At 45.2% G+C, this 23,218-nt stretch overlaps 1 protein-coding gene across 5 annotated transcripts in view; it reads left to right on the top strand.

Moving 5' to 3' along the window:
• Nucleotides 1-1,696: 1,696 nt before the first annotated feature.
• RUFY1 (RUN and FYVE domain containing 1) overlaps nucleotides 1,697-23,218 on the top strand; it is a 64,967-nt gene continuing 43,445 nt past the window's right edge. Inside the window, exons 1-5 of one of the 5 annotated variants that reach the window (XM_025446750.3) lie at nucleotides 1,697-2,007; nucleotides 11,734-11,907; nucleotides 13,246-13,363; nucleotides 17,022-17,123; nucleotides 19,122-19,245. In XM_025446750.3, coding sequence (XP_025302535.1) covers nucleotides 1,722-2,007; nucleotides 11,734-11,907; nucleotides 13,246-13,363; nucleotides 17,022-17,123; nucleotides 19,122-19,245 — 804 coding nt within the window. In that variant the 5' untranslated portion in view covers nucleotides 1,697-1,721. Of the gene's footprint in view, nucleotides 2,008-2,062; nucleotides 2,397-11,390; nucleotides 11,564-11,733; nucleotides 11,908-13,245; nucleotides 13,364-17,021; nucleotides 17,124-19,121; nucleotides 19,246-23,218 lie in introns of those variants that run through there. The other 4 variants (XM_025446749.3, XM_025446753.3, XM_025446752.3 and 1 more) reach the window with 4 other exon arrangements.

The following is a 23,218-nucleotide window of genomic DNA, read 5'->3' as shown; positions in this document are numbered from 1 at the left end:
GGAGTCTGAGAAATGTAGTGAGAAACCTTCAGACAATTAGAAAGAAAAATGAGGCAGAGGGTAGACTCACACTCAGAAGGAGGCAGCAGGCAGCTGAAATTCAAGGCATAGAAAAACAGGTCTGGAGAAGATTGAAGAAAGGACCAGGAGGATGTGGAGAAAACATGGGGAGGGGGGATTGAGCTACATATTTGGAGATAGGGCCTTTCTAATTAGTATGGGACATTTCAAGCATATGAAAAATCATAGAAAATAACAAACCTGTACAGTTTTTAAAATTTTACTATTTGTACCTAAAATAATCATATACATCCTCTTCACCAAGTGGGCTCCAAACCACAGGTTCCTCTTACCAAATTTTCTCCAAAGTTGGCCTCATATATAGTAAAATTACAAAGAATTTTAAACTACTGTGTGTTGCTAGGCTTGAAATAGTTACATGCAAATTCAGTTACCTTCGCTATGGGGCCCATCATAACCTTTCGATAATACATTTTTTAAAAAGATTTTATTTATTTATTTATTTATTCATGAGAGACACAGAAAGAGAGAGTCAGAGACACAGGCAGAGAGAGAAGCAGGCTCCCGGCAAGGAGCCTGTTGTGGGACTCGATCCCAGGACCCGGGGATCATGACCTTAGCAGGAGGCAGACACTCAACCACTGAGTCACCCAGGCATTCCCGATAATACTTTTTTTTTTTAAAGATTTTATTTATTTATTCATGAGAATACACAGAGAGGAGAGAGAGAGAGGCAGAGACACAGGCAGAGGGAGAAGCAGGCTCCATGCAGGGAGCCCAATGTGGGACTCGATCCCGGGTCTCCAGGATCACGCCCCGCGCCAAAGGCAGGCGCTAAAGTGCTGAGCCACCCAGGGATCCCCCAAGATAATACATGCCTTATAATGCCCACTGACTATTCTAAAATGCAATTCATAGATAATAAGCTTGCCAACACTCAAAATTCCAAAAAAATTAACATAAAGTCCTATTATATAAAGGAGAAATCAATTATAAAGTGTATTTCAATATATAAATAAGGCACAATCACTGCTAAAAGAAATAAGGCAACCAGGCACTTGTACCTAAAATCCCTGATGGTGACAGTACGGGTATTGCCTTTTTTTTTTTTTAGATTTTATTCATTCAAGAGAGACACAGAGGGAGACAGAGACACAGGCAGAGGGAGAAGCAGGCGCCTCACAGGGAGCCCGATGCGGGACCCGATCCTAGGACCCTGGGGTCACGCCCTGAGCCAGACAGACGCTCAACCGCTCGGCCGCCCAGGCGTCCCTATGTAGGATTTTTTAATTAAAAAAAAAAAATCTTGATTTTCTACCTCGCCTAGAGCTTGTTCTGAAGAGTGCTGCAGAAAAGTGTCGAAATAGAAAAAGTAAGTCATGAAACGAAAATCAGAAAGAGGAAACAGAGCCAGGATGACACCAAAGCCCTCGGGCTGTGTTCCGAGCCAGGGGAGGGGGCAGGACCCAAGTCCTCTCAACTGCCAGGAATATGGGTGCTGCTTTTTAGGTTATGATTTGTACTTTCCTGAACTTTTTTAAGGTTAAAGGAAGGAGAGAAGGAGGGTGATGAAGAGGAAGGAGAACTTCGCGAAGATGGAAAAAAAAAAATCCCTGCCCGCCCGGACGGAGACCGCCGCCCCCCCGCGCGCCCGCCCGCGCCCAGTCCTCCGCCCGCCGGGGCCACGTGACGCGGCCAAGATGGCCGAAGGGGAAGACGGCTCCCTGGCGGGGCGGGAACCGAGGCCGGAACCCGGAGAAGAGTTCGAGATCGTGGACCGCAGCCAGCTGCCTAGCCCCGGCGAACTGCGGAGCGCGGCGAAGCCTCAGGCGGGGTCGGAGGGCTGGTCGGCGCCCATCCTGACCCTGGCGCGGAAGGCCACGGGCAACCTGTCGGCGAGCTGCGGCGTCGCGCTGCGTGCGGCCGCAGCGCTGGGCGGCGCGGACGGCGGCGGGGACGGCGGCGCCGCCAGCGGAGCGCGCGCAGGTAGGCCGGGGCGGGGCGGCGGGGGTCGAGGGGCGGGGGGCCGCGCGCGCCCGCTGAGCGGGTGGGGAGCCGGGCTGGCGAGGGCGTCGAGGCTCCGAAGCCTGTCAGACGAGTTCTGCAGAACCAACCTGCTACACGTGTGCTTTACGCTGTGCGAGCCGAGCCAAGAGAGGTCAAGAGAGGTTTGGGTGCCCGGAGATCCGGCGGCCCCGCTACCGCACCAGGCAACATCCTGACCCTCGGTGCTGGATAAGAAAATGCACGAGTTAAAGCTTACGTTGTCTGTATTCATTTTTTAAAAACTGAGGAGCTGAGTCTCCAGTTCCGCTCTGGGCGGTGAACCTCGAGATGCGCGCTCCGACGTGGAAGTCAGGAGGCGGTGGTTCCAGGTGAGCCGTGCAGCCAGCTAGCAGTCTGATGCCCAGACTGTGCAATGGGGACTTTTGGGTTCCCCGGGGAGCTCTTCTCCTTTTCAGCCCTTGTTATCGGGGATAGACTTTCAGCATGTTAGAAGAATGGAAATAATGGAAATACTAAATGATGATTTTGAGTGTGAACTGGAAAGCCTTTTAAAAGCCAGATATGAAGAGCTGTGCTCACCCACAGAATAGCCACACGTAAGCAATGCTTAAATGTTAAATTAAGGGACGCCTGGGTGGCTCAGGGTTGGGCATCTGCCTTCGGATCAGGGCGTGATCCCGGGGTCCTGGGATCGAGTCCCACATAGGGCTGCCCCCACAGGGAGCCTGCTCCTCCCTCTGCCTGTGTCTCTGCCTCACTCTGTGTCTCATGAATAAATAAAATCTTTTTTAAAACATTAAATGGAAATTAAAATTTCAGTTCCGTCTTCATAGAAAGTGCTGTGGGGCAGAGTTGAAGAAAGTCGGGTGTTATATGTTGGCAAATCGAATTTAAAATTGAAATAAATAAAAATAAAAGTAAAAAAGAAACCACTGAGGAGGGCACTTGATGGGATGAGCGCTGGGTTTTATACTATATATTGGCAAATTGAATTTAAATAAAATTTAAAATAAATAGAGGGAAGTCGGTAGTGCTAAGAATCATAATGTGCCATCGAGGTTTCTTGATTCCCTCCTCCCCACGGGTAAATTTGCTGTTTAGAAGTCATCACTGAAAAAAAAAAAAAAAAAAAAAAAATAGAAGTCATCACTGAACCAGCATAGTGAATCCTGAGAATTTCAGTGGTTGGGAAAGTAATGAGTAGAGGAAAGTTTACAAACGGACTTGTTTTGAGATTCTGGCAGTGGCAAAGAGGTGCAGAAGGTAATGAAGGCGGCTGTTCACACAGGAATCTAGTTCCCACTGCCTTTGCACACACCTGTGGGTGTTTGATTGTGAACCAGCCATTGCCTCCAGTGGTTTTCAGTGATTTCCAAAAGTCAAGGCATGAGGCGTTCTGGAGGCTTCTGAGATCATGGAGCAAAAGCAAATAATAAATGTTAGTCATCCACTGATATATGACATGTGCCAGTACCTAGAATAGCACCTGGCACAGTATAATAATAAATATCAGTTGAACACATGTATTTGGAAAATACTTGATTTCAATTTATAGTGGCGCTAAAAGTAGCAGCCAACATTTGTATCATTTGTTTCATGCTTACTAGGTGCCAGGTATTATTAGTCTTAGATCTGTACCTACGTTATATTCCTTTAACCCTCAAAATAACCTCAGGTGATAGCAGGACTGACTTCTGGGTGCGCATCAATGCATGGTTTGGCCAATGTGATCACCCAGGTACTGGGTGAGGTGCCCTACACTTTAAATTCTTATTATCTTCAAATGTGTGTTTTGTAAGTGAAACCTACTGGGACAGAGGAGCCCTGAGGGGCCTTGGAGCCAGCTGGTGTATGGTCCCACCTTCCACAGACCGGGAGGGGTACCTGCTGCAGCTGCCCTGGGGCTTCTGCCTGCCCACCCTAGCCCCTGCTCCATGGCCACTGCTAGCCCAGGGAGGGTTGGGGTTGTGCCCTCTGAATCTCAGGGCTTGGCTGGGTGGCCCCTTGCCAACCCAACCAGATACAGACTTCATCTCTGCAGGAAGTGGCAATCCCCTAGGGCCTTTAAAAGGGGAGAGGGAACTTCCATACCTCCACCCACGGAGCCAGCCTATGTGCCAGCCCATGTGCTTAGCCCCATTTTATAAAGAGGGAAACCAATTTTTTTAAAGATTTTTTTTTTTAATTTACTCATAGACACAGAGAGAGAGAGGCAGAGACACAGACAGAGGGAAAAGCAGGCTCCATGCAGGGAGCCTGATGTGGGACTCGATCCCGGGCCTCCGCTGCACCACCGGGGCTGCCCAGAAACCAAATTAAAGAGAAGTAATTTGACCAAGTTACTTCAAAGTAGCAGAGCCAGGGCTTGAGCCAGGCTGTTTCTCGAGCCTGTGCTTAATCATGACATTCAGTGCCTCAATGCCTATATAAGCAGAATGCCATATACCATAGGGATTATTTTAAATGTAAGGATAACATTAAAGGAATAACTACCCTCGGATTTGGCACAAATGGTGAATGAACATGGCTTACCCAGGGTGGCAGTGTGGGGAACTGCTGGGCTGTGTGGCCAGTGCAGAGGTAACTAGAATTTGAAGCCATCAAGTAGTATAGGAATAGGGATGGGGGGCAGCAGGCTCTGAAGGAGGCTTCAGAAAAGCAGGTCAGGAGAAAACAGTGGCCACCACTTCAGCCACGGCCAGGCCAGGGCCAGCTCATTCATCTCTTTTCCACTGATCCACATACACAAGCAGTGAGGACAGAGATTTTTCAGAAGAGCAGTGAAGGAGCAGAGATTAAATGTGAGCAGCGCTCTTGCCAGATAAAAATCCATTGGTGATGGAGGTTAAAGGAAACTGATGTGGATTAGTGTAGAACGCTTTGAATAGTTATTTTATTTTTTTAAAAAAGATTTTATTTATTTATTCATAGAGACACAGAGAGAGAGAGGCAGAGACACAGGCAGAGGGAGAAGCAGGCTCCATGCAGAGAGCCCAACGTGGGACTCGATCCAGGGTCCCCAGGATCACACCCTGGGCTGCAGGCGGCGCTAAACCGCTGCACCACCGGGGCTGCCCTGAATAGTTGTTTTAAAACGTTATCCCCCATGGGCCCTGTTAGCGCAGCGTGCCACTGTGATCCTGTACTCCGTGGTTGACAAAAAGAAATCACACCATACAAAATATCAGTGTAGAGTATGTCCTCCTGCACAGAAACTGTCCCCAATCCTATCAGAGCTTTCAGAGAGTGGTTGCAAAGCCTGCTTGTTCCTAAGAGTTAACATGACCAGCACAATGCTTGCGCATGGGTGCTCTTTTCTTCTATAATTACTTAGATATGTATTTGCGTCAGACAGGTGGTATGCATGATTATGCCTTTCTCTGTTCTCGTCCGTGGGAAATTTTATTTTCCATGTGTCTAAGTGTAACAGGTGTGTCTAAGTGACCCTCCCCAGCCAGTGGAGAAGCCCAGTAACATTTTCCATGTCATGCTGCTGAAATCCAGCTAGCCCTTGAGATAATGAGTGGAAATTCCTGACAGTTGGGAAAGCATTAAGGTTTTCTTCCTTGTCAGTAGAGAGGAACACTGTACTGTATTGTAAGATTCTCCAAGACACCCTAGGGCTACCCAAAACTAAAACTCAAATTTATAAAGAATCTATAATGTAAAGCCCAACAACAACAACAACAATAAAAAAAAAACCTGTACCGCCCACCAGACATCGTGCCTACTCTCTCTCTATACCAAAGGTGACAAGCTGGCAGCCCTATGAGTTCTCTGTGTCTGGTAGTTGCATTTTATATGCTGCACAGTATAAAAGCATTTAAACAAAACAAAACAAAATGTTAGCCAATGAGCAGACTACCTAAAAACCCAGATGTCCAGCTTCTGAAAACTCTGCATCCGACACTGTTGACCAGCATTTCTCCTGCTGGAGGGTGGTGCTCAGCTGGGTTGCTCCCTGGGTATCTATGGGGCCCCGGTCCCCTCCACCTCATCCTCCCTCAGCAGCACTCGATTCTGTTCCCAGCCTGGCTCCTGCACAACAGTCAAGATCCAGATCCCTGAGCAGACTATTTATTTGGCAATTCAGGAAGTATAGAACTTGGTATCATTCTGTGTGTTGTGCTGACTATTATTAATGAAGCCTTAAGAGGTGACTAGCTTGACCAAAGTCACAAAACCAGTAAAACTGAGAGATGGAATGGCTTAAAGATACACTTCACATTTTCCATAGCTCTCTAAATGGAGCACTGATGGGAACAGGTGAGTCATAAAGCAGAGGGATGGATAGGATGGCTGCAGAACACAGCCACGTACCCAGGAATGGTGATAGTGATGTGGGGAACAAAGGCAAAAAATTAATTAATTAATTAATTAATTAATTTAATTAAATTTCCTTACAGCCTACAGCCTGCTGACAAGTCCTTGAAACAAGCAGAGTGACATTCCTCTAGGGACTCAGCTGCCTTGTGTTAGTTAACACTTTGCCAAGGGCAAAAGGTAATCTTAGCCCAAACCCCGGAGTCTTGTAAGTCTATTTTAACAAATAAAAATTACTTCGGAAACTTGAGCCAGGCTTCCTTTGTCTCTACTCTCCCAAGACCCATGTTGGCAGTCATCCCCCAAGCATATGGTCCACCGAAATATATCTGAAGGGTCTTACGACTTACGGTTTATTAGAAGGTAATAAATGACCTTTCCCCAACAATAGCTAGCCCCCTCAAGGTCCTGGAGACCTTGCTTCCAAAATTCCTTAGAAACTTAGGCTATCCCTAACCCCGTTCCAACTTGAGAGCATATAATGGGCCACTCCTCATGACCCCAGTGCAGCTCTTTCTGCCCACAAATCCTGTCCCTGTGCTTTTTTAAAACCACCTTTTTCCACCAAAGACGTCTCAGGAATTCTTTCTTGGCCATCGGTCCCGCACCCCAACATCTTTCCTCATCAATAGGAGCCACTGCCACCCAGTTCTGATCACCTGAAACACTAGCCTTCATGTTTTTTGCTCATATGAGCCCCTAAAAAAAATCTTCAGCTTTTAAGGTTGACATGTAAAATTCTTCATCATGATTTTAAAGTTCATATTTTCTGGCTAATTGAAAATATTAGCTTTTTATTTTTTTTATTTATTTTTTTAAATATTAACTTTTTAAAATAAAAGTGCTACATCATTCTTTAAGTGGTATGTAAATATCTAAATGATTTGATAAGTACTACCATCCATCTTAAAAATAAATGACAAGTTATTTGAAAACTTTACATTTTATTTACAGATTTTTATTTTTAAGTAATCTCTACTGAGTGCAGCATGGGGCTGAAACTCACAACCCCAAGATCAAGCAAGAATCATGCACGCTCTACCAATTGAGCCAGCCAGGTGCCCCTGAAAACTGTATATTTTCCCTTTTATTCCTTGAACTTGAATTCCACTTCCATATGTTTTTAAAAATTTTATTATTTATTTTATTTGAGAGGGAGAGAGCAAGAGAGAGAGAGATAGCATGAGCAGGGGGAGGAGCAGAAGAAGAAGCAGACTCCTCTCTGAGCAGAGAGCCTAATGTGTGACTCAATCCCAGGACCCCGGGATCAAGAGCTGAGTTGAAGGCAGATGCTTATGCCACTGAGCCACCCAGGCACCCATCATTTCTTATTATTTTAATGGTTATTCATGCCATAAGAAAAATATTTTATACACTGAGAACTTTAGTCACAAGAAAAGTTTATTGAATTTTAATTTATTTACATTTTTTTCCTGAGATATATGATAGGATGACCAATAGAAATTTTCTCTTAAAAATCTTTTAAAAGAGATGCCTTATCAAAAGAAAATTATCAAAAGAAAATTATACTTGTAATTCTTTCACTTGGTTACCTTATTTAATCCAGAGCACTCCAAATGGTTGGAGACTCCTGAGTGTTGCTTATTTCATTACGCCTTTGCCGATATGATATTTTTTGACAAAAAGACTTAGTTTGTGTGTACTTCAAATCCATTTTCTTCAAAAACATGGAGCTACAGTTTGGGCCTACAGTTTTCCATCTAATTTATGGAACATGTTCATCAAGTTAATGGTACATCCTAGGAGTATTGAGACTGGCTGAGAATAATTACGTGTATGCATGGGGAAAATTTTTTTAACCTTCTAAATTCAGGCTAGCCGCAGAAAACTAGAGACCAGGGGATCCCTGGGTGGCTCAGCAGTTTAGCACCTGCCTTCGGCCCGGGGCGTGGTCCTGGAGTCCCAGGATCAAGTCCCACATCGGGCTCCCTGCATGGAGCCTGCTTCTCCCTCTGCCTGTGTCTCTGCTTCTGTGTGTGTGTGTGTGTGTGTGTGTGTGTGTGTGTGTGTCTCATGAATAAATAAAATCTTTAAAACAACAACTAGAGACCATCCACTCCAAGACCAGGTTTTCTTAAATGAGTACAATAAAGCAGTGAGAGATTGGATGCTCTTCATGTTTTGTTTGGGTCACTTGAAGGAGGCTTCACTTCCACTTGGTGTTGTGACTCTCTGGACCCCAGATCCATGTGATATAGTTTTGAGTAGTGTTGTTGGTGAGGTCCATGGTCAAGAAAGAATTTTTAAAGATTTTATTTATTTATTTATTTATTTATTTATTTATTTATTTATTTATTTATTTATGAGAAACAGAGAGAAGCAGGCTCCCTGCAGGGAGCCGGATGCAGGACTCTATCCCAGGACCCCCAGATCATACCCTGAGCCAAAGGCAGACCCTCAACCACTGAGCCACCCAGGTGCCCTGAGAAAGAATTCTTGAGACGTCTTTGGTGCAAAAAGGGGACTTTTTTCTTTTTTTAATGGGACAGGACCCATGGGCAGAAAGGGCTGCTGCACTGGGGTTTATGAAGAATGGTTGATTATATTCTTGGGAATTGGGGGAGGTAAGGAAAAAGGTGTCCAAAGGGACTTCATATGCTAAAGACGACTCCGGATACCAGAGGCCTTGCTATTGTCAAACTAAGGTTGCTTTTCCCTCTAGGAAAGCTTTAGTGTTAGACGGTTGGGAGCTTCCTGGAGGCGTGTCAAACTCTTTCAAGTATTGGTTAATGGGTTGCAGGTTATAGGGAAATTTAATTTTATTTGCATTCCCTTTTGCCTTGGTTTCCTACATCTTTGTGGAGGGGAGGGTGGTGTTAGGGCTCCAGGAAATTGAGACTATGTGTCTCTGGAAGTTAGGCTATTGGTAGCAGGATGCTTTTTCCTTTTAAATCACTAAGGCATTGGCAAACCGATGGAGACTCATGTCCTGCAGGACTGTGATCTTTATCAGTTAACCATAACCGTTTTTCACTTCCCTTAAATTTAGGGCCGCCAGGAGTGCCTGGGGAATATCACAGATATCCCACCTGGGGTGGGAGGGATGCGGTGTGTCAGTTAGTGCTCCGTCCTCAGCTTGCCTTCTGCTCCCTCTTCAGATGCATCAGAAGGAAGATGTGGGATAGGGAGTGAATCTATAACCAGGCTGCCAGGACTGGAGTGCAAGAGCATCCTGGCTCTGGGGGTCCCAAACAAGACGAGGTTCAGCCCCTGGCTGCTGGTAAAATCCAATAATAGAGAAACGAGTGGTGGTGAAACGGGAAAAGAATTTATTGCAGTGTGACAATACCGGGAAGACGGTGGGGTAGCGTCTCAAAGGTGGTCTACAAAGTGCTGAAAATACTGTAGATTTATATAAGAAAAATGTGGGACAAAGGACAGTGGGTGTGGGCGAGTGGTCAGGTTGGGTTGATCCTTGTTTTGGGCTCAGTCACATGGGGTCTGGCTGGCTTGGAGTAGTCCTTATTGCTTGAGGGGGTAGTTTGGGTTCCCATCAGGGGGTGCCTTGCCCACAGTCTTTTGCTGCAGGTGAGAGGCTGGAAAGAATTTAATCAATTAGAAAGTATAGACTGAGGTCAGAGTGGAAGTGAAGGAAGCCCTCTTTCACATGGGGCTAACCTGTAGAGCTGTGAACTTGAGGGGCAGAAAGGATCTCCTTCAAACATCTGGGCTTGCCTGGCGCTCGGCACATCCCTGTTCTGATGAGCATAGCTCTGGTTTACAGATCTGGCGTGGTGTCTTCTTCAGTAATCTTTACAAACTGCTTCTATGTTTATTGGCCTACTCAGGGTTTCACCCTCCTCTTAATGAGGCTTTACAATTTTTTTCTTTGCCAATTAACCAGTCCATTAACACTTGGAATTTATAAATGTAATACATAGGATTCTTTCAAAATTTAAAATAATTACACCACCCCCACCCATTTAATCAACCCATTTTTCTCTGTTGAAACGTTTAGACCGATTTCTCTTTCCCAGCAGCTGTCTTTCGTGGGTGTTTTGAGAGACTTTAGAATTTTTAGTCCCAGGCTGTTGGAAGTCTCAATAATATTTACTTACTTAATACCTTTATTATAAATTCACGATCATATGGCTCTCTTTGATGTAGCTATCTATGTGTGCACTCTTTTATCTATATGGACTTTTTTGTTGTTTGTTGTTGTTCTTAAGATTTTATTTATTCATGAAAGACACAGAGGCAGAGAGACATAGGCAGAGGGAGAACTTTTCTTGCAGGGAGCCCGATGGAGGACTGGATCCCAGGACCTCTGGATCGCGACCTGAGCAGGAGGCATATGCTCAACCACTGAGCCACCCAGGTGCCCCTATCTTTAGGTTTATATTAATGATAATGAAGGCAAACAGCTATCAGCAAAGGATTCCTATCAATGTTACTTTATACAGAGTATATAGTTCAAAGGACAATTGAGCAAGAAAGTTAAAAGGTTTCCCGTGCTGTTTTCAGAGTCCTGGCAGACAGTAAACATGGAAAGCTATTTAACCTCAGTAGACAGGTGCCCGCTGGCAGGACGCGACTCCAGCCCTACCCCCGCGTCAGGATGGGGTGCGGAGGACTTGGGGTCCTTCTCCCGCCAGGACTCGTGCACAGCGTGGAGGGTCTGATACCGATAGCTCACAAACTTTTTTTTACTCTCAAAGCAAAGCAACAGTAATGGGAGTTGAAGTGGAAACGTAGCTGAGTTCTTTTCTAGCGGTTTGACATACCAAAAAAAAGCGTAAAACTGTTTTCCACTGTGGCTCAGGCGCAGAGGCTTCCTTGGAAGCACTTGAGTTGACACCGTCGGAGTCAACGGGCTCCGGGGACCCGCAGCGGACGCGCCCAGCTGGAGGCCACGCCCACGAGGCTCCCGGGCGGAGAAGCTCCCGGGCGGAGAATGCAAGATGGCGCCCGGGAGCTTCGTGGGCGTGGCCTCCAGCTGGGCGCGTCCAATCGGGATGTCCAGCGGCGGAACGCTTGCTCCCCAGCTCGCCCTCTAGCTTGGGGCGGGCTTTCTGGAGTTTGGCGCCTTCCATTGGTCGAAAATGAAATGCTGGGTGAAGTGCCAATCGCGGTGGGTCTTAGTAGGGCTGTCGCCTTAGCAACGCGCGGAGCCGCCTGGGAGAGGTCCCCAGAGACTGGCCGGAGAGCGGCCCAGGTGCCCAGGTGCAGCCGTGACCTCCAGGAATCAGAGGCGGGTTGGCGGCGAAGCCCAGTTATCCGTCCAGCCTCACGTCCGCGCTGCGGACAGATCGCCTGCCCCCCCCTACCCTCCCTTCCCCCCACGGCCGGTCCTGACCGACCTCCTCACCGCGGACCACCCTCAGTCCATTAACGAGGCTGTCCTGATTTCTGCCCCAACAGCTTCCAGGTGCCAGATGATGGAGGAGCGTACCAACTTGATGCACATGATGAAACTCAGCGTCAAAGTCCTGCTCCAGTCTGCCCTGAGCCTGGGCCGCAGTTTGGATGCAGACCATGCCCCCTTGCAGCAGTTCTTTGTAGTGATGGAGCACTGCCTCAAACACGGGCTGAAAGGTGAGCCTGAGAGGGCGTTCGGAGTCGGGTAGTTGGGGCCAGCTGTTTGCTCGGCACGTATTCATCAGTGCTGGGCATTGTTCTGGATGCTGGGATGACAGCAGGGTGCAAAACAGGCGGGGTGCCCGCTCGCCAGATCCGACGATGAGAGCCGCACCGTCCGAGGGGAAATGCCAGGCAAGCGGCATGTACAATATTTAGCGTTCTGGTAGCCACGTTAAACGATAAATAAATAAAAAGAAACAGCTGACATTAATTTAAGAGCACATTTTATTGCCCCAGTAGATCCAAAATATTATGATTTTGACACTGAAGCCGTATTTAAAAGCCTTATTGATGAGATATTTTAAATTCTACTTCATTCTACTAAGGCTTAAAAACCCACCATGTGTTGTTTCATAGCTCATGGCAATTGCACTGGCTACATTTCAGGTGCTCAGGAGCACATGTGGTCACTGACTCTCGCAGACAGCACAGTTCTAAGGGACCAGACAGACAATAAACCCAGAAACACACTTAATTACAAAATGCTACACATCCAAGGAAGCAGCAAGGGTTTTGGCTATAGTGAGAGGGGAGGTCTTGCTGGGGCGGGCAGGGTGGGGTCGGTGAACTATGAGCTGAGACCTAAAGGAGAAAGAGCTGTGCAGAGATTTGGGGCAAGAGCATACCTTGCAGGGGTGGGGAGAAACAGGTGGGCAGAAGTTCTGGGTGAGACCAAGCTTGGTTTGAGGAAGATGCCAGTGGGTTCTGGGGAAAGTGGAAAGAGATGAGGTCAGGGAAACCAGTTGGCCAGGCGGGGAAAGGCTGGATCATATAAGCCATTATAGGTCATGTGAGGAGTTAAATTTTATTCTAAGTATATGTCTGCAGGATTTTAAGCAAAGGAAAACTGACCTGACTTACATTTTTAAAAGAACTTCCACGTTGTGAAGAGATTGTGAAGGGAGGGAGTGGCTATATTAGGAGCATGGAGACCCACTAGGTTATTGGCAGCAGTTCAGATGAGAGATGGTGGTGCTGATATGAAATCCAGCACTGATGTTGGTATCAGGTAGGAGTTAGAAAGGGGAAGGATTTCTACAAGCTGTATAAGTTTACATATATACTTGTTTTATTTCATTGGAGTAAGAGGATATAGTCAGGATATCACAGAAACCCTGTCACCAGAGAAAGGAGAGGTCATTTGTTAACTTGACTTCTTTGAGTCCCCAGGACTAACTCAGAATTAGCAGTAGAGCTGTGAATTGTCCATTTGGCTTTTGGGAGAGACTGTGGGTGCCTGAGGACATTTTTACAACCTGTTCTTATGAATAACACTTTTGTTTTCCCTTTTAGTTAAGAAGAGTTTTATTGGCCAAAATAAATCTTTCTTTGGTCCTTTGGAGCTGGTGGAGAAACTTTGTCCAGAAGCAGCAGATATAGCCACTAGTGTCAGAAATCTGCCAGAATTAAAGTGAGTGAGAAGTAGTTAACACTGAATTAATGTTTAATAAAAACTCCCTCGTATTTACCAATTTCTCAATTCCTTGCTGATAAAAACTTCTTCTGATTTAGAACAAATTGTAACATGAGCCATCATATTCCACTTAAACTTCAGTCCCAGCTCTGCTGCTCATTATCCTCAGGATTTTGAGTCAAGATTTGCCCCTCCCTGAGCCTCAGTTTCCTTATCTTTAAAATGGGGACAGCAATTCCTGTATGTCAAATGAGGTTGTATAGTTTGAAAAAGTGTGGGGCACCCGGCTGGCTTAGTCCGTAGAGCACTTGACTCTTGATCTCAGGATCATGAGTTCAAGTCCCATGTTGATCATAAAGATTATTTTAAAAAAAGGGGGGGGGGGCACCTAGGTGACTCAGTGGTTGAACAATTGCCTTTGGCTTGGGTCATGATTCAGGGGTCCTGGGATCAAGTACCACATCAGGCTCCCTGCAGGGAGCCTCCTTCTCCCTCTGCCTGTGTCTTTGTCTCTCTGTATGTGTCTCTCATGAATAAATAAAATCTTTAAAAAAAGAAAAAAAGGAAAGATGTTGTCACCTGAGGAGCAATTACAAGAGTAAAAGAGGTCATCATTATGCCCTTGGAATCCATGCTTTGGATGCATCTGGGCAGTTTTCTGAATAATATAATTCAGGCCGGATTTTAGATTATGAGACATGGGACATTTGTGAAAAACTGAGACTGACAAATCATTTGCCATGTCTGGGTTTGCCCTTGGGATCCCCATGCATAGGTTCAAAAATGAAAAAAACAGATAGACTACAAACAAGGCGTCATCATGAAATCTGCATTTAGAGGGGGAAGTAGAGATCCTTGGGCCCATGCAGAAGAGCATTCTTCAGTCTCCCAGAGGGGGACACCGCTGTCCAGCCTCTGATGCTTCTCCTGTAGAGCCATCCTGTTCCATCTTCAGATAGTAATATAGCATTTACAAAGAGCCTGCCGTGTGCCAGGCATTGCGTTAAGGACATTGTAGGATCTCATTTAAACCCATACAACAGTCTCCAGGAAAGCCGTTGGCATCCCCACTGATAAGTTCAGAAACTGACACTGAGCAGCTAAGTAAACTGCCCAAGGTCCCTTGGCAAGGGAATGGTGGAGCCAGGAAGGGAACACAGCTCCGTGGGACTCGAATCCTCTAAATCCCACTGACCTCCATTGCTACGGAGCCCTGTGCAGTCTCCTTGATGAAATTGAACCTCTGTGCCTGTCCGTAGTTAAGCCCTCGGGCCTGTACCACAGAAGGCAAAAGCCTTTTGCACCATGACAACATTCATATACGTATTTGTTGACCTCTCAGGAGCTCCCCAAGTCTACTTTGTTTCAGCAGTTCCTTCTGTGGTCCTGCTGCCCAACCCTTCTGACCAGCTCACCCCCCTCATGAGTGAAGCAGTGGAGATGGAGTTCCGGCGTGTCCAGATTGGAGCAGACCTGGGCTGGCTCTCCTACCCTCAGACCTCTGTTTCCAGTTATGCATGGGAGGCATTTTCAAAGTCTTATGCTAACAAAGAGCTTACTGTCCACTAAACCCCACTATCTCTGTTCCCTTTATTGCTCTGTGGCTGTGCACAAGTGATAGGCTTAGGTATGGAAATCCTCCCCTGTCGCCAAAAAGGAAATGTACAGTAGTTCCCTTCTCGAGGCCTCCAGAGGAGTAGCCTCTGTGAGAGAGGTATTTCTTTCACTCTTTCATTAAATAGTAACCTTCTGAAATTTTGACATTATTTTGGAGGTTATGACTAGTGTTTTTTGGGGTGGAAGGGTTGTTTGAAACTTGCAGGATGCATTTTGCATCCTGAGAGGAATCTCTAGTCTGGCATTTAGTCCCCCTAATTGAAATGAAAATATCTTTTGCAGTATGACCCCATGACCCCAAATTTTTCATTGTTTTCAAGTCAGTTTTTTTGTTGTTATTTTAAGGTTTTTATTTATTTGAGAGAGAGCATGGGGCAAAGGAGGCACGGGGAGAGGGTAAAGCAGGCTCCCAACTGCGCAGGGAGCCTGATGTGGGGCTTGATCCCAGGACCCCAGGATCATGACCTGAGCCGAAAGCAGATGCTTAACCCACTGAGCCACCCAGGCGCCCCACAACATCAGTTTTGAGGTGCCTGCGTGGCATTCATTTATATAGCTCATTTGTTTTAACTGCCATTTGGGCTTTCTGCTTGTCTTCAGTTTTTCATTATCCAAAGAGTGTGCAGACCATTGCCACACATACATTTTTATGTGCATCCTAAATTATTTCCTTAGTACACATTACTAGACGTAGGATTTTGATAACCCCATCAAATCGCCAGCTCAAGGCATGCTGCCGATTTACATGGCTGGCATGCTGCAAGTGTCTGCATCCATTCGCCACATGGTGCCAACTTTCAGCATCTTTCTTTTTTCTACTTTATTTCCTTTCCTTTTTACTCTGGTTTAACCTCATTTGTTTGGGGGAGGAGGGGCTTCAAAGCCTTTTGTATTGATGGAGTTGGATTAGATGCGCCTGGCTCTGAAGCCCTCAACCCCCACAGCTCCCTTTGATGAAGATACTAAATACACTCATTCTGCTTAGAATAGTCTTTCTTTCCTCAAGCACTGTTAGTTCTACAGTTGGGAAGTTTTTTGTTTTCTCTTGATGCGTGCCTTTGCAAAATTATCTCTAAGATTGGTTGCACAACAGCGTGAATGTACTAATGAAGGGTACAAATGAAAAGGTAAATTTTAGGGGCACCTGAGTGGCTCAGTGGTTGAGCACCCACCTTTGGCTCAGGTCATGATCCCAGGGTCCTGGATGGAGTCCCACATTGGGCTCCCTGCAAGGAGCCTGCTTTTCCCTCCACCTGTGTTTCTGCTTCTCTGTGTGTGTGTGTCTTGAATAATGAATAAAACCTTAAAAAAAAAAAAAAAGGAAAGGCAAATTTTATATTTTGTGTATTTTACAACTAAAAATAAAACTGCATCTTTGAGCTAATGCCTAGAAATGTGAAAAAAAAAAAAAAGAAATGTGAGGGTTCAACACTGTTTTACGTATTAATTTTTTTTTTTTTTTTATAATAGAGACAGACAGAGAGAGAGAGAGAGGCAGAGACATAGGAGGAGGGAGAAGCAGGCTCCATGCCGGAAGCCCGACACGGGACTTGATCCCGGGACTCCAAGATCGCACCCTGGGCCAAAGGCAGGCACCAAACCACTGAACCACCCAGGGATCCCCTACGTACTAATTTTTTAAAGAAATGTTTATCCATTATACAGACCTAACCAGATTGTTGCTGGCCTCCTGTGAAATTTTATGAATACATGCAAAGTTTTATCTAATTGTGTTTGTTCCAGAAATCAGATTTCTTTGTGGCTTAAGAGTTTTTTTTTTTTCTCTTGTCAAAACCAACCAACCAACCAAAAATACATGTCCATGATACAAAATTCAAACCATACCCAGAGGTTTTCAGAAAGTGGTTTTCTGGGCCTTCCCAGACTGTGCTCCACCCAGGCCCCAAAGCTGCTATTCTTATGGTGTCCCTGCGTTAATACACGTGTACATGCTGGGATATGTGTATCTCTTTAGATAACCGAGGGGTTTGAGGGGTTTTGGTGTTATGCCTTAACAGTTCAATTCTCTAAATTCCAGGACAGCTGTGGGAAGAGGCAGAGCCTGGCTGTATCTTGCACTCATGCAAAAGAAACTGGCAGATTATCTGAAAGTGCTCATAGACAATAAACATCTCTTAAGGTATTTTACCTCCCATCTTTGTTTGTCTTTTGCTTTGTAAATATTTAGAACATAGTTCTGGAGACTGTTTTGAATTAAAACGAGTGTACAGCATACACAGCTTTTACTCGAATTACTGTTCATCGTGAGCATCCTATGGCTTAGTTTTTAAAGAGTTTCATTTTCAAGCATGGCTATCTGAAAGTTATGAATGAAGTTTCATATTTTCATTTTGAAAAATCATTTCAGTAATTGACAGCCTACTCGATTAAGCTTCAACAAAATGTACATATTGGATTTGTTGATGACATGGGGGACAAATGACTTTAAAACTAGATGCAGGGATCCCTGGGTGACGCAGCGGTTTAGCGCCTGCCTTTGGCCCAGGGCGCGATCCTGGAGACCCGGGATCGAATCCCACGTCGGGCTCCCGGTGCATGGAGCCTGCTTCTCCCTCTGCCTATGTCTCTGCCTCTCTCTCTCTCTCTCTCTGTGTGTGACTATCATAAATAAATAAAAAACAAAAAAACTTTATAAAAAAAAAAAAACAAAACTAGATGCAGTGGACAATTTTAAAGTATAAAAGCCTGCTTTTTTTGTAAGGGAACATACCTATAATAGTACCTATTTTAGGATTCCGTATCCATTTTGTAAAATTTTCTCTCAGCATCAGTAATGACTAATTGGCTGTCCCTGGAATTTATGATTAATTCATTTTTGATACTAATAAATATATATAAGCAAAAATAATCCTCCTAAAAGGGATTTTTTTGAGAATATGAGGATTTGTAAGGGAGGAATCTTTCTAGAGTTCATTTTTTTGTGTGATTGAGTCAAAAATATCTTTTACATACGGCTTGCCACTCAAAATTTTTCATCATTTTCAAGTCACAGCTTATTGTTGAATGTATCTTTGCATGATAAATACAGATTTCAAATACTTTGTGTACTTGTGCTTTGAGTACAATCACACTGAGTAACTTTGAGGTACAGATTGTGTTCTAGTGAACTAATTCTTTTTTTAATTGAAGTGTAGTCAATATCTAATGTTATGTTAGCATCAGGAATACAACAGAGTGATTCCACAAGTCTACGCTGTTATATTGTGTTGCATAGTTACCAGCTGTCACCATACAAAGTTATGCTAGTACCATTGACTATATTCCCTATGCTGCACCTTACATCCTCATAACCTGATGAACTAACCCTTAAGACACCGAGTTTCTCAGCAGTCACACACACACATATACAATGGGTAAACAAGCACATCATTGGTGACCTGGAGCAGTAGTAGACGGGATGGAGCCACACTGCGAAAGTTGAAGCAACTGGGAAGTGAAGTCAGAGCAGCCAGTGTTGCTCCATGGAACACAGGGAAGAGGGAAGGGTTTCATTCTTGGATGTGGGGGGCAGTATGGGATCCTTCTTCCCATTCACATGAGTGTAGACATAGTTCATAGCAGTGTGGAAGAAGACGCCAGTGGGGACAGGAGGGGCAGAGTGATGATCAGGAACACAGGAGCCAAGAGGAGATAGGAAGGACTGGAGTCTAGGGTCCAGATGGAAGAGTCAGCCTCAGACTGGAGGTGGGAGGAGCCTATCATCAGCCGCAGGAAGAGAAAAGCCAGAGAAGAAATAGCAGCACTCAAAGCAGGGGTGGGAGATAAAACGCAGAAGGCAGTAAGTAAAAGATATCAGGGAGTTTGTGGCATCTGGTGAAGGTGGCTAAGAGGTGAAAAGGCAGGGCAGGGGATACCTGGGTGGCTCCATGATTGAGCATCTGCCTTTGGCTCAGGTCATGATCCCAGGGTCCTAGGATTAAGTCCTGCATCAGGCTCCCCCCCACCCCCGGGGAGCCTGCTTCGCCCTCTGCCTAAGTCTCTGCCTTTCTCTGTCTCTCTCATGAATAAAATAAAATAAAATAAAATCTTTAAAAAAAAAAGGGGGGGGGGCAGGGCAGGTTGGGGGGAGGGGGTGGTGAGCACCCGTTCCTGAGCCTGTTGTGTCCATCTCTTTCAGTGAGTTCTATGAGCCTGAGGCATTAATGATGGAGGAAGAAGGGATGGTGATTGTTGGTCTGCTGGTGGGACTTAATGTTCTTGATGCCAATCTCTGCTTAAAAGGAGAAGACTTGGATTCTCAGGTAGGACGGGAATCTTGGCTCAAGGTAGAATGCCTCCATTGGGCTGGGGATTTCACACAGGACTGTGGACATGTGCTGGACCTTCTCAGGGGCAGAGGGCAGAGGGTGTTTGCTTGAAGGCTGTGCCCGGTGCCATGCCAGGGCAGAGGGGGAAGCACTGGGGAAGGGGAAGTCTGGGCCAAGGCACAGAGGCACATGTAGGTGGAAGCTGGGCTCAGTTTTCAGGCTATCCGTGCCATGCTAAAGGCCATCCTTTTGTCTCTGGAACGTCAGGAAGCTGTTGGAGGTTTATAGGCAGTGTATACTGGCCTACTTAGGCTCAGGTTTGAGAAAGATCAATCTGGCAACCATCTAGGTCATGAATTGGAAGTGGCCAAGAGTGGAGACAGCAAAAACATTGGGCAGACACGTCCCCCAAGGTTAGGTGGGGACTGGGAAGTTAGAGACTGGGGAGGGGAGATGATGCAAGAGCGCTAAATGGAAGCAGGCATCAAGGAGCAGAGCACCCTGACTGTGGGGACAACCCTCTTGGGATGCTTTCTTCCTGCCTGGGTGCAGGTGCCCAGGGCTAGGGCCTCAGCTGGTGGTGGGGACGGGAAGTGCGTAAGGGGAAGAGACCCCCTGATGCCTCCCCACCGCTACCCCTTTTCAGGGCACAGATCTGAGAAATCTATAGCTTCCCCTAATCCCTCCATGCCAAGGCCAGCTTTTGTTTCTTTTTCTTTTATTTTTCTTGTAAACTCTCCTCCCTTTTTCTCCAGTAGTTTTGTTGTTTCTGCATGTTGAAAATTTTTCAAAAAATACAAGGAAGTATTTTTGAAAAGAAAGAAAACCTTACACAGAATCCCATTGCTCAGAGACAGCTAATTAATTTAATGTTACACTCCGATATCTATCCTTCTGGCACATGAGTAAGATTGTGTATGTGTGTTTATATATTCTAGAGATATTTGGACTTTTTTTTTTTTTTTTTTTTTTTTGGACTTTTTTTGTTAAACCAAAACATAATTATTCTGGGCACACCGTTTTGGAATTAATTTTTTTTAACACTATGTCCCACATGGCTCTCAATGTCAGTGAGAGATATGAGCCATTTAAATGGCTGCACAGTACAAGCATGGCTCAGACTGCAGGTTGGGTTCCAGACAACTGCAGTAAAGTAAATATCGCAATATGGGAGTCATGGCTTTTTTGGTTTCCCAGTGCATATAAAAGTTATTTTTACTCTATACTATAGCCTATTAGGTATGCGATAGCATTATATATATATTTTTAAGTGTAAATAAATAATAAAAATAAGCTAAATAAATAAATAGTCCATGTTCATACCTTAATTTTAAAATACTTTCTTGCTAAACAATGCTGACCATCTGAGCTTTCAGCGTGTCATAATCACTGATCACAGATCATCATAACAAATGTAGTAATAAGAAAAGTTTGAAATACGTGATGGCCAAAATGTGACCCAGAGACAGGAGGTGAGCACATGCTGTTGAGAAAACAGTGCTGATAACACCTGCCCAACTCATGGCTGCCACAGACCTTCAATTTGCAAAAAATGCAGGGTCTGGGAAGTGCTGTAAGGCAATAAAACAAGGTATGTCTGTATTTCATTTTACGACCATACTGTAATTTGTTTAACCAGTACCTTGTTACCTGCTGTTGATTCCATATTACAACAGCAATATTATACACAGCCTCATCCTCTTTGCACTGTCATCCATTCATTTTCTTAGGATACATTTTGGGATTACTGTGTCAAAGTAAACATTATACGATAGTATGGTGACATCACAATGAGCATTCTTTTTTTCTTTTTCTTTTTTTTTTTTTTTTTTTATTTACTTATTCACGAGAAACACAGAGAGAGAGAGGCAGAGACACAGGCAGAGGGAGAAGCAGGCTCCACGCAAGGAGCCTGATGTGGGACTCGATCTGGGGTCTCCAGGATCACGCCCTGGGCTGCAGGCGGCACTAAACCGCTGCGCCACCGGGGCTGCCCAAAGATTTTATTTTATTTATTCATGAGAGACACGGAGCGAAAGAGAGAGGCAGAGACACACGCGGAGGAGAAGCAGGCTCCATGCAGGGAGCCCGACGTGGACTCAATCCCAGGTCTCCAGGATCACGCCCTGGGCTGCAAGCGGCGCTAAACCGCTGCACCACTCGGGCTGTCCCCACAATGAGCATTCTTGATCTTTTTCAATCTAATAGAGCAAAACAGCTCATCTCACATTCACATTTTGTTATAAGCATGTTTAGGCTTTTTAAAAGATTTATTTATTTATTTTAGAGAGAGACCATGTGCACATGAAGCTGGAGGAGAGGCAGAGGGAGAGGATCTCAAGCAGACTCCCCACTAAGCACAGAGCCTGACACAGAGCTCGAACTCGCAACTCTGACCAAAATCAAGAGTCAGTTGCAGGGCACCTAGATGGCTCAGATGATTCAGCATCTGCCTTCAGCTCAGGTCATGACCTCAGGGTCCTGGGATCCAGCTCTGCATTGGGCTCCCTGCTCAACAGGGAGCCTGCTTCTACCTCTGCCCTCTTGAGCTCTTTCACTCTCTCTCTTGCTCTCTCTTAAATAAATAAAATATTTTTAAAAAACTAATTAGGGCAGCCCCCGTGGCGCAGCGGTTTAGCACCGCCTGCAGCCCGGGGTGTGATCTTGGGAGACCCAGGATCGAGTCCCACATCGGGCTTCCTGCATGGAGCCTGCTTCTTCTCTCTGCCTGTGTCTGTCTCTGCCTCACTCTCTCTCTTTCTCTCTGAATAAATAAATAAATCTTTAAAAATAAAAAAATAAAATAAAATTAATTAAAAAAAAGAGTCACTTAACTGGCTGAGCCACCCAGGTACTCCTATTTATTTTTTTAAAGTAGTCTCCATGCTTGAACTCATGACCCTGAAATCAAGAGTCACATGTTCACAACTGAACCAGTCAGGTGCCCCTCATATTTACATTTTTAAAAACTCTGTAGGTCAGGTATTTATTACATGTTTTATTTGCCATTGGTGGTTCAGTTTTTGTGACTCCACGTCCCAATTCCACCCATTTTTCTGAGTCTTCCATTTTGTTCCATTCCTTTATTACACATTAATGATAATAACTGTCAGAATTTGGTTATAGGGCATCCTGGGTGGCTTAGCGGTTTAGCACCACCTTCAGCCCAGGGCATGATCCTGGAGACCCGGGATTGAGTCCCACTTCGGGCTCCCTGCACACAGCCTGCCTCCCCCTCTGCCTGTGTCTCTGTCTCTCTCTCTAAAAAAAAAAAAAAAAAAAAATTCTGCTTTCTTTCAGTTAGTTTTCCCTGCAAGGGGGAAAAAATGTTTTTTGCAGTCAAATTTATTTGTTCTTTTCAAAGATTTTATTTTTATGCAATCTCTACCCCCAACCATGAGGCTGGAACACACAACTGAGAGATGAAGAGTTGCATGCTCTACTGACGGAGCCAGCCAGGCACCCCTGCAGTCAAATTTAATGGACTTTTTCTTTATACCTTCTAAGGTATTATTCTTGGAAGGTCCTTCTCCATCCAAAAATTAGCCTAATTTTTAAAATCAACTGTGTATTTTTTACTTTTTTCTTTTTTAGGTTTTATTAGAGTGAGCGCTTTTGCTGAGGGGAGGAGCAGAGGGAGAAATAGACTCCCCAGTGAAATGGGGAGCCCAATGCTAGGCTTGATTCCAGGACCCCAAGATTGTGCCCTGAGCCGAAGGCAGAGGCTCAACCACTGAATCACAAAGGGCCCCTTTTTTCTTTAAATTTAAATAATGCCTGTCAGGAGCACCTGGGTGGCTCAGTGGTTAAGCCTCTGCCTTTGGCTCAGGTCATGATCCCGGGATCCTGGGATCAAGTCCCACATTGGGCTCCCCACAGGGAGCCTGCTTCTCCCTCTGCCTATGTCTCTGCCTCTCTCTCTTTCATGAATAAATAAATAAAATCTTTAAAAAAAAAAAAAAAAAAA

This window comes from Canis lupus, chromosome 11 (genome assembly GCF_003254725.2).
Source record: "Canis lupus dingo isolate Sandy chromosome 11, ASM325472v2, whole genome shotgun sequence".
Lineage (NCBI taxonomy): Eukaryota > Metazoa > Chordata > Mammalia > Carnivora > Canidae > Canis > Canis lupus.
The sequence above is the reverse complement of the archived record's forward strand: the minus strand, read 5'-3'. Positions and strand labels throughout refer to the sequence as shown.